Source organism: Crocuta crocuta, unplaced genomic scaffold, assembly GCF_008692635.1.
Source record: "Crocuta crocuta isolate KB4526 unplaced genomic scaffold, BGI_CrCroc_1.0 scaffold121, whole genome shotgun sequence".
Lineage (NCBI taxonomy): Eukaryota > Metazoa > Chordata > Mammalia > Carnivora > Hyaenidae > Crocuta > Crocuta crocuta.
The window spans coordinates 4,721,652-4,733,853 of record NW_027528608.1 but is presented as its reverse complement, the minus strand read 5'-3'; the positions used below and the strand labels follow the sequence as shown (position 1 = coordinate 4,733,853).

The 12,202-nt window shown below is 48.8% G+C and overlaps 1 protein-coding gene and 1 pseudogene across 1 annotated transcript in view; both read right to left on the bottom strand.

Moving 5' to 3' along the window:
- Positions 1 to 4,284: 4,284 nt before the first annotated feature.
- Positions 4,285 to 8,083, bottom strand: LOC144223898 (beclin-1 pseudogene; annotated as a pseudogene).
- Positions 8,084 to 11,856: 3,773 nt separating this feature from the next.
- WTIP (WT1 interacting protein) overlaps positions 11,857 to 12,202 on the bottom strand; it is a 20,367-nt gene continuing 20,021 nt past the window's right edge. The window contains exon 8 of the mRNA XM_077754674.1: positions 11,857 to 12,080. Coding sequence (XP_077610800.1) covers positions 11,940 to 12,080 — 141 coding nt within the window. The 3' untranslated portion in view covers positions 11,857 to 11,939. The remainder of the gene's footprint in view (positions 12,081 to 12,202) is intronic.

Below are 12,202 nucleotides of genomic sequence, written 5' to 3'. Positions count from 1 at the left end.
GGGATAAGATACTTGATAGTTGCTGCTACCCTCACTTTGGGTCCTTGATCTGTGAGATAAAAGCTATCATACGAGGGAAGACCAAGAAGACTCTGCTAGAACATTGGAACAGTCTGCTGAATGCACAGCTACAGTGCCAGCTCCAGGGTGATAGGTGAAAAAAACAGTATTCCATCCTCCAGGATGCACTATGCACATTAAATAAGAAACCTTTGTATGGCACTATGTCTCTGTATTGGTCTCCTATTGCTGCTATGACAAACTATCACAAATTCACTGACGTAAAACAAGACACAATTATTATCATCGGAAAGTTCTGGAGATCAGAAATCCAAACTGGGTCTCACTGGGTTCATTTACTTATTTTTAAATATTTATCTTTGAGAGAGAGAGAGAGAGGGAGTGTGAGAGAGTGCTAGTGGGGTAGGGGCAGAGAGAGAGGGAGACACAGAATCCGAAGCAGGTTCCAGACTCTGAGCTTTCAGGACAGAGCCCAATGCAGGGCTTGAACTCACAAACCATGAGATCATGACCTGAGCTGAAGTCGGATGCTCAGCCGACTGAGCCACCCAGGTACCCATGACAAACTAGATTTTAAACCAAAGACTGTGGGGCTCATGATCTCACGGTTTGTGGGTTCAAGCCTCACGTTGGGCTCTGTGCTGACAGCTCAGAGCCTGGAGCCTGCTTCAGTTTCTGTGTCTCCCTCTCTCCCTACCCCTCCCCCAGTCATGCTCTGTTTCTCTCTGTCTCAATAATAAATAAACATTAAAAAAATTTTAAACCAAACACTGTAACAAGAGATGAAGAAGGGCATCATATCATAATAAAGGGGACTATCAAACAAGAAGATCTAACAATAGTAAATATTTGTGCCCCCAAATTGGAAGAACCCAAATATATAAAACAACTGACAACAAACATAAAGGAATTCATTGGTAATAATGCAATAATAGTAGAGGACTTCAACATCCACTTACAGCAATAGACAGATCATCTAAGCCAAAAAATTGACAAGGAAACAATGCTTTTGAATGACACACTGGACCAGATGGCCTTAACAGATATATTCAGAACATTTCATCCTAAAGAAGTAGAATACACATTCTTTTCAAGTGCACATGGGAAATTCTCCAGAATAGGTCACATACTAAGTCACAAAAATCAGTTCTCAACAAATACAAAAAGACTGAGATCATACAAGGCATATTTTCTGAACACAACACTACGAAACTTGAAGTCAACCACAAGAAAAGATTTGGAAAGGCCACAAATACATGGAAGTTAAAGAACACCCTACCAAGGAGAAGGGGGCAAGATGGTGGAGAAGTAAGGAGCTCCATACATTTCGCTCACCCCCATTTCTCAAATGGAGAAGGCCTGAAGCCACAGGAACCCTTATAGAATCGCATGAGTTTGGAAGGAAAAGGAAAAGGAGACAGAGTCCGCTGAGAAAACCACCTTATAAGTGTGTGAGTGAGAACTAGGGAAGATAAAAAACGGGTCGGGACCTGGAGACACGGGGGAGGTGGAGCCCCCTTTGCAGGGAGCCACGGTGAGTCGAGGGGGAAAGAAAGAGTGGCTGAAATTGCTCAAAGAACTGTCCCTGTCCCTGGAGAAGAGAAAAACCTTGGCTCCAGACAGAGAGTGACCGGGTTCCCAGCTGTGGAGCCGACTTTGAGCTGGACGCCCTGTCCCAGATGGCGCCCGGAGGGTTTTTATTAAGAAAGGATGTTGTACTTTGTCAAATGCTTTTTCTGCATCTACCGAAGGGATCATATGGTTCTTATTGTTTCTTTTATTAATGTAATGTATCACATTGATTTGCAAATACTGAACCAGTCCAGCAGCCCAGTAATGAATCCCACTTGATCATGATGAATAATTCTTTTTATATGCTATTGAATTCAATTTGTTAGTATCTTGCTGAGAATTTTTGCATCCATGTTCATCAGTGATATTGGTCTGTAGTTCTCCAGGATGCAAATTCTTAACAAAATATTAGCAAATAAAATCCAACAGTACATGAAAAGAATCATTCATCACAATCAAGTGGGATTTATTCCTGGGTTGCCAGGTGTTTCAATATTCACAAAACAATCAACGTGATACACCACATTAATAAAGGAAAGGATAAGACCCATATGATCCTCTCAATAGATGCGTAAAAAACATTTGACAAAGTACAACATCCATTCATAAAAATCCTCAACAAAGTAGTGATAGAGGGAACATACCTCAACATCATAAAGAGCATATATAAACAACCCACAGCTAATATCATCTTCAATAGGGGAAACCTGAGAGCTTTTCCTCTAAGTTCAGGGATAAAACAGAGATGTCCTCTCAGCACTGTTATTTAACCTAGTACTGGAAGTCTTAGCCTCAGCAAACAAACAAAAAGAAATAATATACATAAAAATTGGCAAGAAAGAAGTCAAACTTTGACTGTTTGCACACAACATAATACTGTAAATAGAAAAACCAAAAGATACCAAAAAATTGCTAAAACTGACAACACGAAATCAGTAAAGTAACAGGATACAAAACCTATGTACAGAAATCTGTTGTATTTCTATACACTAAAATGAAGCAGCAGAAGGAGAAATCAAGGAATCAATCCCATTTACAATTGCACCAGAACCATATGATACCTAGGAATAAACCTAACCAAAAAGGAAAAATATCTGTACTCTGGGAATTATATAACACTTACAAAAGAAATTGAAGAGGACACACAAAGAAATGGCAAAACATTCCATGTTCATGGATTGGCTGAACAAATATTGTTAAAATGTCTATACTATCCAAAGCCATCTACTCATTAAATGCAATCTTATCAAAATATCAACAGCATTTTTCACAGTTAGAACAAACAATCCTAAAATATGTATGGAACCACAAATGGCTGCAAATAGCCAAAGCAATCTTGAAAAAGAAAAGCAAAACTGGAAGCATCATGATCCTGGACTTGAAGCTATATTACAAAGTTGTAGTCATCAAGACAGTATGGTACTGGCACAAAAACAGACACATAGATCAGTGGGACAGAATGGAAAACCCAGAAATGGACCCACAACTGTATGGTCAAATAATCTTTGACAAAGTGGGAAAGAATATCTAATGGAAAAAAGACAGCATCTTCAACAAAAGATTTTGGGAAAATAGGACAGCAACATGCAGAAAAATGAAACTGGATCATTTTCTTACATCATACACAAAAATAAATTCAAAATGGATTAAAGATCTGGTGTCCCTGGGGGGCTTAGTTGGTTAAGCATTCGAGTCTTGATCTCAGCTCAGGTCTGGATCTCAGGGTCATGAGTTCAGGCCCCATGTTGGGCTCCACACTGGGCATGAAGCCTACTTAAAAAAAAAAAAAGGACTAAAGACCTAAATGTGAGATATGAAACCATCAAAATCCTAGAGGAGAACACAGGCAGCAACATCTTTGACATTGGCCATAGCAACTTCCTACCAGATGTGAGACCACATTTCATCCTGATGAAGACCTAGGGAAGGGTCTTGCCCTAGCCTGAGCAGGATGGGGAAGGGAGACAGACAAGACCACACAAGGGAGGCTCAAAGCAGCACCAAGGGGTGAGATGAACCCCTGCAGCACAAGAGGAAGGGAAGAGATACAGAATGGCCATGAGATTCAGGGAAGGACTTGCACAGAGGGCTGGTCAGAGAACCTTGGCCCTGAAGATCCAACTCCCACATGGACATGGTCTTGGGAGTGATGTGCAGGAAGCCCCCAGCTGGGGCAGTGGTCTCTTCTCAGGAGGGAGCTGACCCAAGTCAGGAACACTGCTGTGACCTTATAGCCAGACTAATGTCTACCGGAAACCATAAAAGCAGGAGCCTAGAGGTCTTCACACATTGTATCTCACCTCTGGGTCATGTGTCCTTCCCCCAGCAAGTGGTCCCAGCTGTAGAGTGGCAGGTTTCATGGACACAGGGTATGCCTATGCATGCAAGTCTCACACCATTGCTGAAGTGACACAGACACTGTCCCACATAGGGACCCACGTATCGTCAAACTGCAGAAATCCCTTATCCTACTTTTGCTTACCTAAGTTGTAACAGTAACTCACGCTTTTCATACTTCAGCAAATCTTTTATTACCAATAATCAAACCCTCTCCATAGTGTCTCAAACAGTAACAAACACAGTTTCATGTCTTTAACAGAGCAGAATGAGCATTCATACATGGCCATACATGGCAGATTTTACCTCTGGAAATTGTTGTTCAATATTTTAAAATAAAGTGGCCTTGTGGATTTATTCTTTTCTAGGATTGTAAACATATGCTGTTTGATATTATCTGAATTTAATTTAAAACGTTTCTGTTGCAAGCCAAACAAAATGTAAAGCTTCTGAGGCAAGCATCTTTCTCAGGGAAAAAGGAAGTCTTGTTATGAAACTGTTCCCAAGCAAGACCCCACTTCAAATTTGCCTGCATGAACTTAAGAACTTTCGTCCACTGTTTGTCACGGTTAAACTGGGTTTCGGTAGAATGGGAGCCACATTGCCTCCTGAGTCTTCAGTCTTGCCTTCCTATGAGGAAGACAAAAAAATGTGTATCACCCTTTCTCAACCTCTCCTTTGAACTGCTGCACACAGCCCCAGAAAGCCACCATCATGTGGTCTAACTTGTCCCAGGACAGTCCAATGGTAACTGCTTAGATCCGTCTGTCAGAGGCTCCAGATAGAAACGGTTTTCACAGGGAACTAGTCGATACCTCTCAAACTTCAGACCCATCTTACTGGCCAAGGTGCACAGCAACAATGCCTTCCAGCCCCAATCAGCATTAACCTCATTCCATGCCACAGGAACGCTGGGCATGTGACCCAGTTTGAAAGTTCTGATTGTGCCAAATTATCCTCTGTGCCAGACATGAAAGGTTGCACTGAAGAAACTGGTTTTCTTTAGCCCAACTGCATCTGGGCATAAGGCATATTGTTTTCTACATTCGTCAGCTCATCGTCCAGTTCTGGCTGTTGTTGTTTATATTCTCTGTATCCCCTATGGTGCTGAGCTCCCTCTGGATCCAGTCTCAGCTTCAGCTGGGGCATTCTCATGCTTTTCTACCTTTTGTACCTTTTTTTCTACCTTTTCAGACCGTCTCGTTTTGCTCCGTCTGTAGCTGTTCAGTCATCCCCATTCATTTGCTCAAAGATCTTCAAAAGCATTTGCAGCTGTGACACTCATTTTCAGTGACATTGAACTGAGTGTCCAGCTCAATGCAACCCTCACACAGTAGCGATCCACATCTCTCTGGCTCAACAACAGGTCAGAAAGGCCCCCAGTGCCCAGTCTCTGGCTAATGTTCTCCATGGTCCCACCACTGGATACCTCCCCAATCAGAGTGAAGCTGTTGATGCCTTCTGTAGACATCATTGTGGCTGGAAGGATGAATCTGAGAGACACATCATCCTGGTGATGTCCAATAAATGACTCGTCTCCTGAGTTAGCCCCTTCCTTCAGGGTCTCTCCTAATTTCACCTGGGCTGGGACAAATAATGGAGCTGTGAGTTCCTGGATGGTGACATGACCCAGGTTCAGGGCCTGGCTGCAGCACTAACTCCCAAAGCTGGCCTGCATGGTGCTGCTGGAAATCTTCAACCCTTCCATTGTTCAAGACTTGGAGCCACCACCCTGGTCAGTCTACCACAGGGGCACCATGGCTTCCAGAACTGCTGCCACCCAGTCTTCAGAAATTCCCCATCTACCAGACAACAGTAACTCACTTTTACTGAGCATTTATTATGTGCCTACTAGTGTTCTCAGTGCTTTACGTGTATTGATCAATTCACTTAACCAACATTCACCAGTACCTTAGTACCTTAGGAGCCAGATGCTGGGCAAGGGACTGGACACAGCTGTGACTACTGCAGCCACAGACCCTGTCCCCACAGAGAGTGGGGTCTGGTGGGTAAGACAACCCTGAGAATGATCATGTGGGGTACACATGCTCTTACAGACATGGGCAGGGAGCTTCAGACAGGCCTTTGCATACTAAAATAACTCTTCCCGCCCTAAGCTCCCTTCACCTGTGCAACTCTTCCCAATATACTTGAGAGAGCTGGCTACTCTTGATAACTCTTCTTCCTTCTCTCCTCTCATCTCAATGGGCTCTGATCTACTTTTCCCCCATTGCTGCACTGCAACAATGTGATTCAAGGTCAGGTTGATCACCATCTTTCCAAAGTCCCTGCTACGGACCCTGCCTTCCTTCCTCAGCCCTTTTTCTACAAGCTTCTCTGATGCCACCTTAATCCACCTTCATACCGGCCAGTCCACCTCCAGCCCCCTTGCCAAGAGTTAGATGTGGGAGCACCTCAGGGCACTGGCTTGGGCCCTTTCCCTTTCCTGTCTCACCCTTTTTCCATGTGACCTCACCCATGATTTTGAACACCTCTCTATCTCCAGCCCTGACTTCCTCTCTGAGCTCTGTCTCCTCCGCATAATGGATGTCTCCATATGGCAAAGCAGAATTTTTATTTTACCCTCCCACACTGAACCCATTCTACCATATCCTACCACTACACGGAAGGGGTAATAAATTTGCTTGGTCCAAAAGCCACTGAGTTATTCTTATTTTTTTCCAGTAAGACCAAATATAACAGTCTTAANGCTTAGTTGGTAGACCATGCAACTCTTGATCTTGGAGTTGTGAGTTCAAGCCCCATGTTGGGTGTAGAGATCACTCAAAAACAAAACCTTTAAAAAATAAAATAAAATAAAACAATAAAACAAATAAATAAATAAGAGGGAGAAGGAAGAAGGGGACAGAGAGGAAGGGAGGAAAGGAGGGCCTGCCTCACAGTTAAATGCAATCTTTCCCCCCTGACCCCTAGCAGTGAGGACCGCTCCCATCCCCACCCAGGTCACCTGTGGCCTTCCCCTAGGACCCTGTGGACCCTCACTCACATGAGTAGCTCTTGACCCCCCCACACAACCGCCTGTGCCTCCCAGTCCACGTGACACCAGCCTGGTCAGTTTGTCTCCTGGCAGACACAGACTTCTCCGATCCCCACAGGCAGTGGGCCTCCCTCTAACTCCCCACACCTGTACCCCCCCATCAGAGGAAGGCCTTCTCCCCACAGTCACGGTAGACCACGTTGTGGGGATGGTGGGACATAGCTGAGCTGAGCCGGGCAGGCTGAGACGCAAAGCCCCCATCTGGCTGCAAGGACAGATTCTGGTTGAAATCTACACCGTGCAGAGGCCCGAGGTGAAGAGGCGCTGCTGGCTCGGGTGGGAGACGGCGTTTCCAAAACAATTTGTGATGGAAGGAGGGTGAGTACCCCGTAGGCTGGTGAAATGCCTCTCCTGGGCTCGAGCCCCACCCGCATGGTCCACAAGGCTGACCGTGGCCAGTGACACTGATGGCCCAGGCACCGTCACAAAGTAGTGAGCCAGCTGCGTCACACAGGTGCCTGGGACAGGTGTGTGGCTGGTAACTTCAGGCAAGCGGGCAGGGCAGGTGTGTGTGACATGCGGGTCCACCTGCACAGCAGATGTGGGGAGGGTGTGCACTGGTGTGGGACAACAGGAGTGACACAGACAGGTGAATATGCCCAGAGGGGCCTGATGTCCTTGGAGAGGCTCCCAAGGCTCACCTTTGCAAGACAGGAAAAGGTCAACGTGTGACACACACCCCCAGGCTCGGGGGGGGGGGGGACCCCAGCAGTGTTCTCAGGGCCAGAGAAAAAAGATGGAAGGGGAGAAGGCACCCTGCTGCTCCAGCTGTGTCCCGCTTGGGTTCTCCAGGTTCCCCGGGACCCAGACACGTCCTGGGCTCTCTGTCTCCAGGATCCAGTCACCTGGTGAGTGTCTGTTGCCTCAGAATGGTCCTGCTAGCCCAAGAGACACTGCCACACAGAGCTCCTCCCAGGATGGCTCTGCAGGGGCCTCCCCACCTCTACCAGGCCATACGGCCCCTCCCTTCTGAGCCTCCCCACTCAGACCTGCTCCAAGCAGTCACCCAGTCCCCAGAGCACGCACCCTTCTCCCAGCCAGGGACCTGCCACACCCGCTCAGGAAGCACAGAGACCCGATGCCCACACACAACATGCAGGGCCAGCTCCTCCAGAGCTGCACCTGGTGGAGGGTCACCAGCAAGCCTGTGGCTGCTTCCCCCACTCCCAGACCTGTCCTCGGATCCCAAGCCACAGCCCTCCTGGGGCCCCGCGGGCTGAGCCTACTCCCATGCCCACGCCCGCTGCAGCCCTCACCCCTCGTCCTGAGTCAGATGGCGGCTGACGTGGGAGAAGCCGGTGGTGAGCACAGCCCCACCCATCAGCACATACTCCGTTACGGCCACAGCCTGGCCCACTGACCCCAAGTCAGTCCTTGGCCCACGTTGCTCTCCAGAGCTCTGCTTTTGTGACTTTCCATGCCCAACTCCTCCCAGGCCCCATAACACTGTCCCAACCGCCCACCCCTTCCAGACCCTCCACAGCAAACCCACAGAAGGCACTCGCGCTCGCCTGCAGCTCAGCGGGCCCCCACCTTGGTTTCCTGACCAGAGGGGGGCAAGAAGTACTGACCGGGAGGGCTCAGCACGGTTCCCTAGCACCCTAGGATCGTGAAAGCACCCCATGGCCATAACCCACTCCCAGAACCCTCCAACAGCCCACCCTCCCAGACAGACACACACACCATAGCCGATGGTCAATTACAGGAGGCAGGGCTTTTCTGTTTGTGGGCCAGGCCTCCACAACGCCTCTGAGGCCGAGAACCTGTCAGGATCACCCGGCCCTGGGGGCACCCTGCCTTGTAGGAAGGGGTGGGAAAAAGACACCAGATTCTGTTGGCCTCACAACAAGTCAACCTTCCTTTCTCTCTCTCCCTCTCTTGCTCACTCTGTCTCTCAACATCCTTCTCAATCTCTCTTTCCCCACCATTCTCTCACTCAGTCTCTGTCATACAGTCTCCCTCTCACCATCTCTCTGGATCAATCTCTCATGCTCTCATTCACTTGCTCACACACAATGTCTTTCTCAGTATCTCATGGATTCTCTCTCTCTCTCTCTCTCTCTCACACACACACACACACACACACACACACGCATGGCAAGGACCTAGCACTCAAAGGTCTGTGCCTCTAGGCATAAGTACTGAACCGAGGCCCTAGCACAAAGGCACAGATGGGAATGAACTACCTGGGACACACCTGCACACACGTGATATGCAGTGTGACAGTATTTGTGTAAACCCCTATTTTTGGGCCTTTAGATCCCACCTGTGGCTCCTTCATTGGGCAACTAAGGCTGAACTTGGACTTGCAAACCAATGGGGTTGTGGAGTCCTGAGTTGAGACCCTAAAGGCCAGGGCAGGGTCCGGCTTGGGCACTGTGAAGACAAGAGTGAACAATGCAGACAGGTCCTGACCTGGAGAGCTCACCAATCTAGGGAAGAGACAGACCGCAGTACGACACATAAAAGAAGTACAGCAGTGATCAAAGGCGCCGTTAGTGTCATCAAGTGTCAACATCAGGGAGATATCCCAGGGGTAGGTGGGTTTGGCCCCCCGGGTAGGAGTGTCATGGCAATCTATCTGGCTCAAAGTCTGCCTGTCACATCGCTTCCTCAGTCTCAACAACCTTCAGGTCGATGTAACTCCTGAAAATGGCCTGGAAGATGCTGCTTTTGGAAAAAGAGCTGGCAGAGCAGGGACCCCAAATTCTACGTGTTTGGTGAAGCCTGGTGTATTCCTGTAGCTGAGATATGAAGGATTTAACCAGGAAGTAAAGCATTGAGCAGGAAGTAGATCCAGACAAAGGGAAGTGCATGTGCAAAGGCCCTGGGGCAAGAGGGATAGTGGCAATCACCGGTCCTGACAGAGGCAATACAGAGCCCCAGAGAAAAGAGGCAAATTGTGGCCAGGGATGAGGCCACTTCCCCCCAGGGTTATGCATTCCTTTGCCTCTGACTTTCGGCAAAGTAGGACACATGAACTTGAAGTGAGGCTCCGCACTGTGATGACTCAATCCAGTTGGATAAGGGAAGTATGGCAACCAGGCTGGAGCAGGTGTGGAAAGCAATGGTAGGAAGCGCAGGGGCCACGTCCGCCGCACACGCAGAGGAAGAGAAAAGAGAAGGGTTGAGTCTGCAAAAAGGAGAAACCAAGGGCAAAGCAGCATTGACATCAGAAGTGAAAAAGAAGGCAATGAGAAGAAAGCCTTGTAAACCTGGCTAGAAAGCAAAGCAGCCCAGCTCAAGAAGAGGAGAAAGCCAGATAGAGCCTCTCGTTCCTGAAATGCAATCTCTCTTGCCCCGTTGGGATCACCTCCTCCAAAACCCCACCCTGATCCTGCTGAAGGCCTCTTCTCAGAAAGCATACACTTCCCCCCTCTCAGACAACCTCTGCATTTAAATAAATACTAGGTTAACAAACACTGAACCTCTCATGTACTTGCTTCCTCAGCCCACCAGGGGGCCTCCCAGCTCCAGGCCTCCGTCCAGCTGGCCCCTAACGGCAGCCACTCTCCTATGAATCCCAAGGGGCAATCAGAGACAACCTTCTGGTCCCTACACAGTTGTTTTCCCTGCTGATGATCATACAAGCAAAATGACCCACATCTAAGAGTTAGGGGGGAACGGACGGCAAGAGCAGCCGCCAAGAGGAGGTGGTTAAGGCACAAATGGGGCTTAAATCAGAATATTCCATTGACGGGATGCCTGGATGGCTCAACTGGTTAAGCGTCAGACTCTTGATTTCAGCTCATGTCCTAATCTCACCGTTAGTGGGATCAAAGCCCCACGTCAGGCTGTGTGATGACAGCACGGAGCCTCCTTGGGATTCTCACTCTCCCTCTCTCTGCCTCTCCCTTGGCTCACACTCTGTCTCTCAAAATAAATAAACATTAAAAAAAATCCCATTGGGGCGCCTGGGTGGCTCAGTCGTTTAAGTGTCCGACTTCGGCTCAGGTCATGATCTCACGGTTCGTGGGTTCGAGCCCCGCATCGGGCTCTGTGCTGACTGCCAGCTCAGAGCCTGGAGCCTGTTTCAGATTCTGTACCTCCCTCTCTCTGACCCTCCCCTGCTCACACTGTCTCTCTCTCTCTCTCAGAAATAAAAAACATTAAAATTTTTTTAAAAAAACCCATTGATGGCTTATCATGACTGGGGTCTCTTGCGCAGGAACCACCCACAGTTGCAAATCCAACATAAGCCATCACTGAGAAGTCCTAGCCTCCCAATGCTAGTGTTTGTCAGAGAGAAAATTCATCTACATTCCCCCAAACCACATTAGGTCACTGCTCTTCAGACAGTGACACAACAAAACCCCACATTATTCCGAAATCTGAGAAGCAAACACACATTTTGAGGTTTTAGAGAGATTTATACAAAAATAGTGAAAACTACAATGTTTTTACCACCTGAACACTAGCTATATGACCTCCAAATTGGACACTGGTGAGTTTCTCGTAGTTTTTCTAAGAAATAACAACCGCGGGCCAAGTTTTTAGAAGAAAACTATATTCTTTTAAAGAAAATGAAAATATTCTCAAAGAAAAAAACTTAATTTAAGTCAAATCATACGCTTTTGTCGTGGAGCCTGATACACAGTGCTTTCCTGCAACAGGTGTTCTCCCTGCCACGCGGACAGGGCGCCCTCTCGCGGTCTCTCTCGACCGAGCCCTGTGGCTGGAAATTTTGCGTGAGAAGGTTCTTTTCCCAAGGCTGAAAGATGGCGGGGTGGGGGTGGGGAAGGTCGGGCGGGAGCGGACCCCAAGCCACGAGGAAGGGATGGGGAGGCCCTGGAGGGATTGTGGCTGAAAACACCCTTGGAATCCTGGTGGCCAAGGGCCACCACTTTGAGGGCCCCACTCCNCGGTCACCCGTCCCGCCCAGGGGCGCTCTCTCACGCGCACGCACGCGCACGCACGCACACGCGGCCGCAGCGCGGGCTCCCTTCCCGGCTCAGAGCTCCGTGACGTGCACCGCCGGCGAGGGGAGGGGGCCGGGCCTGAGGCGCCGCAGGTGGCAGCGGCGGCACAGCAGGTGGCCGTCCAGGGGGTAGCAGCGGCGTCCATCCTCCCCGCTCAGCTGCAGCCCGCAGTCCTAGGGAAGAACACAGCCCCAACCCCAGAGTGAGCGAGGGGGGCACGGGAGGGCGCCCGAGAGTCCCGGGGCGGCGCGGCGCGGGCCGGGTCTGTGGGGCCCTGTGCAGCCTCCAGAGGACT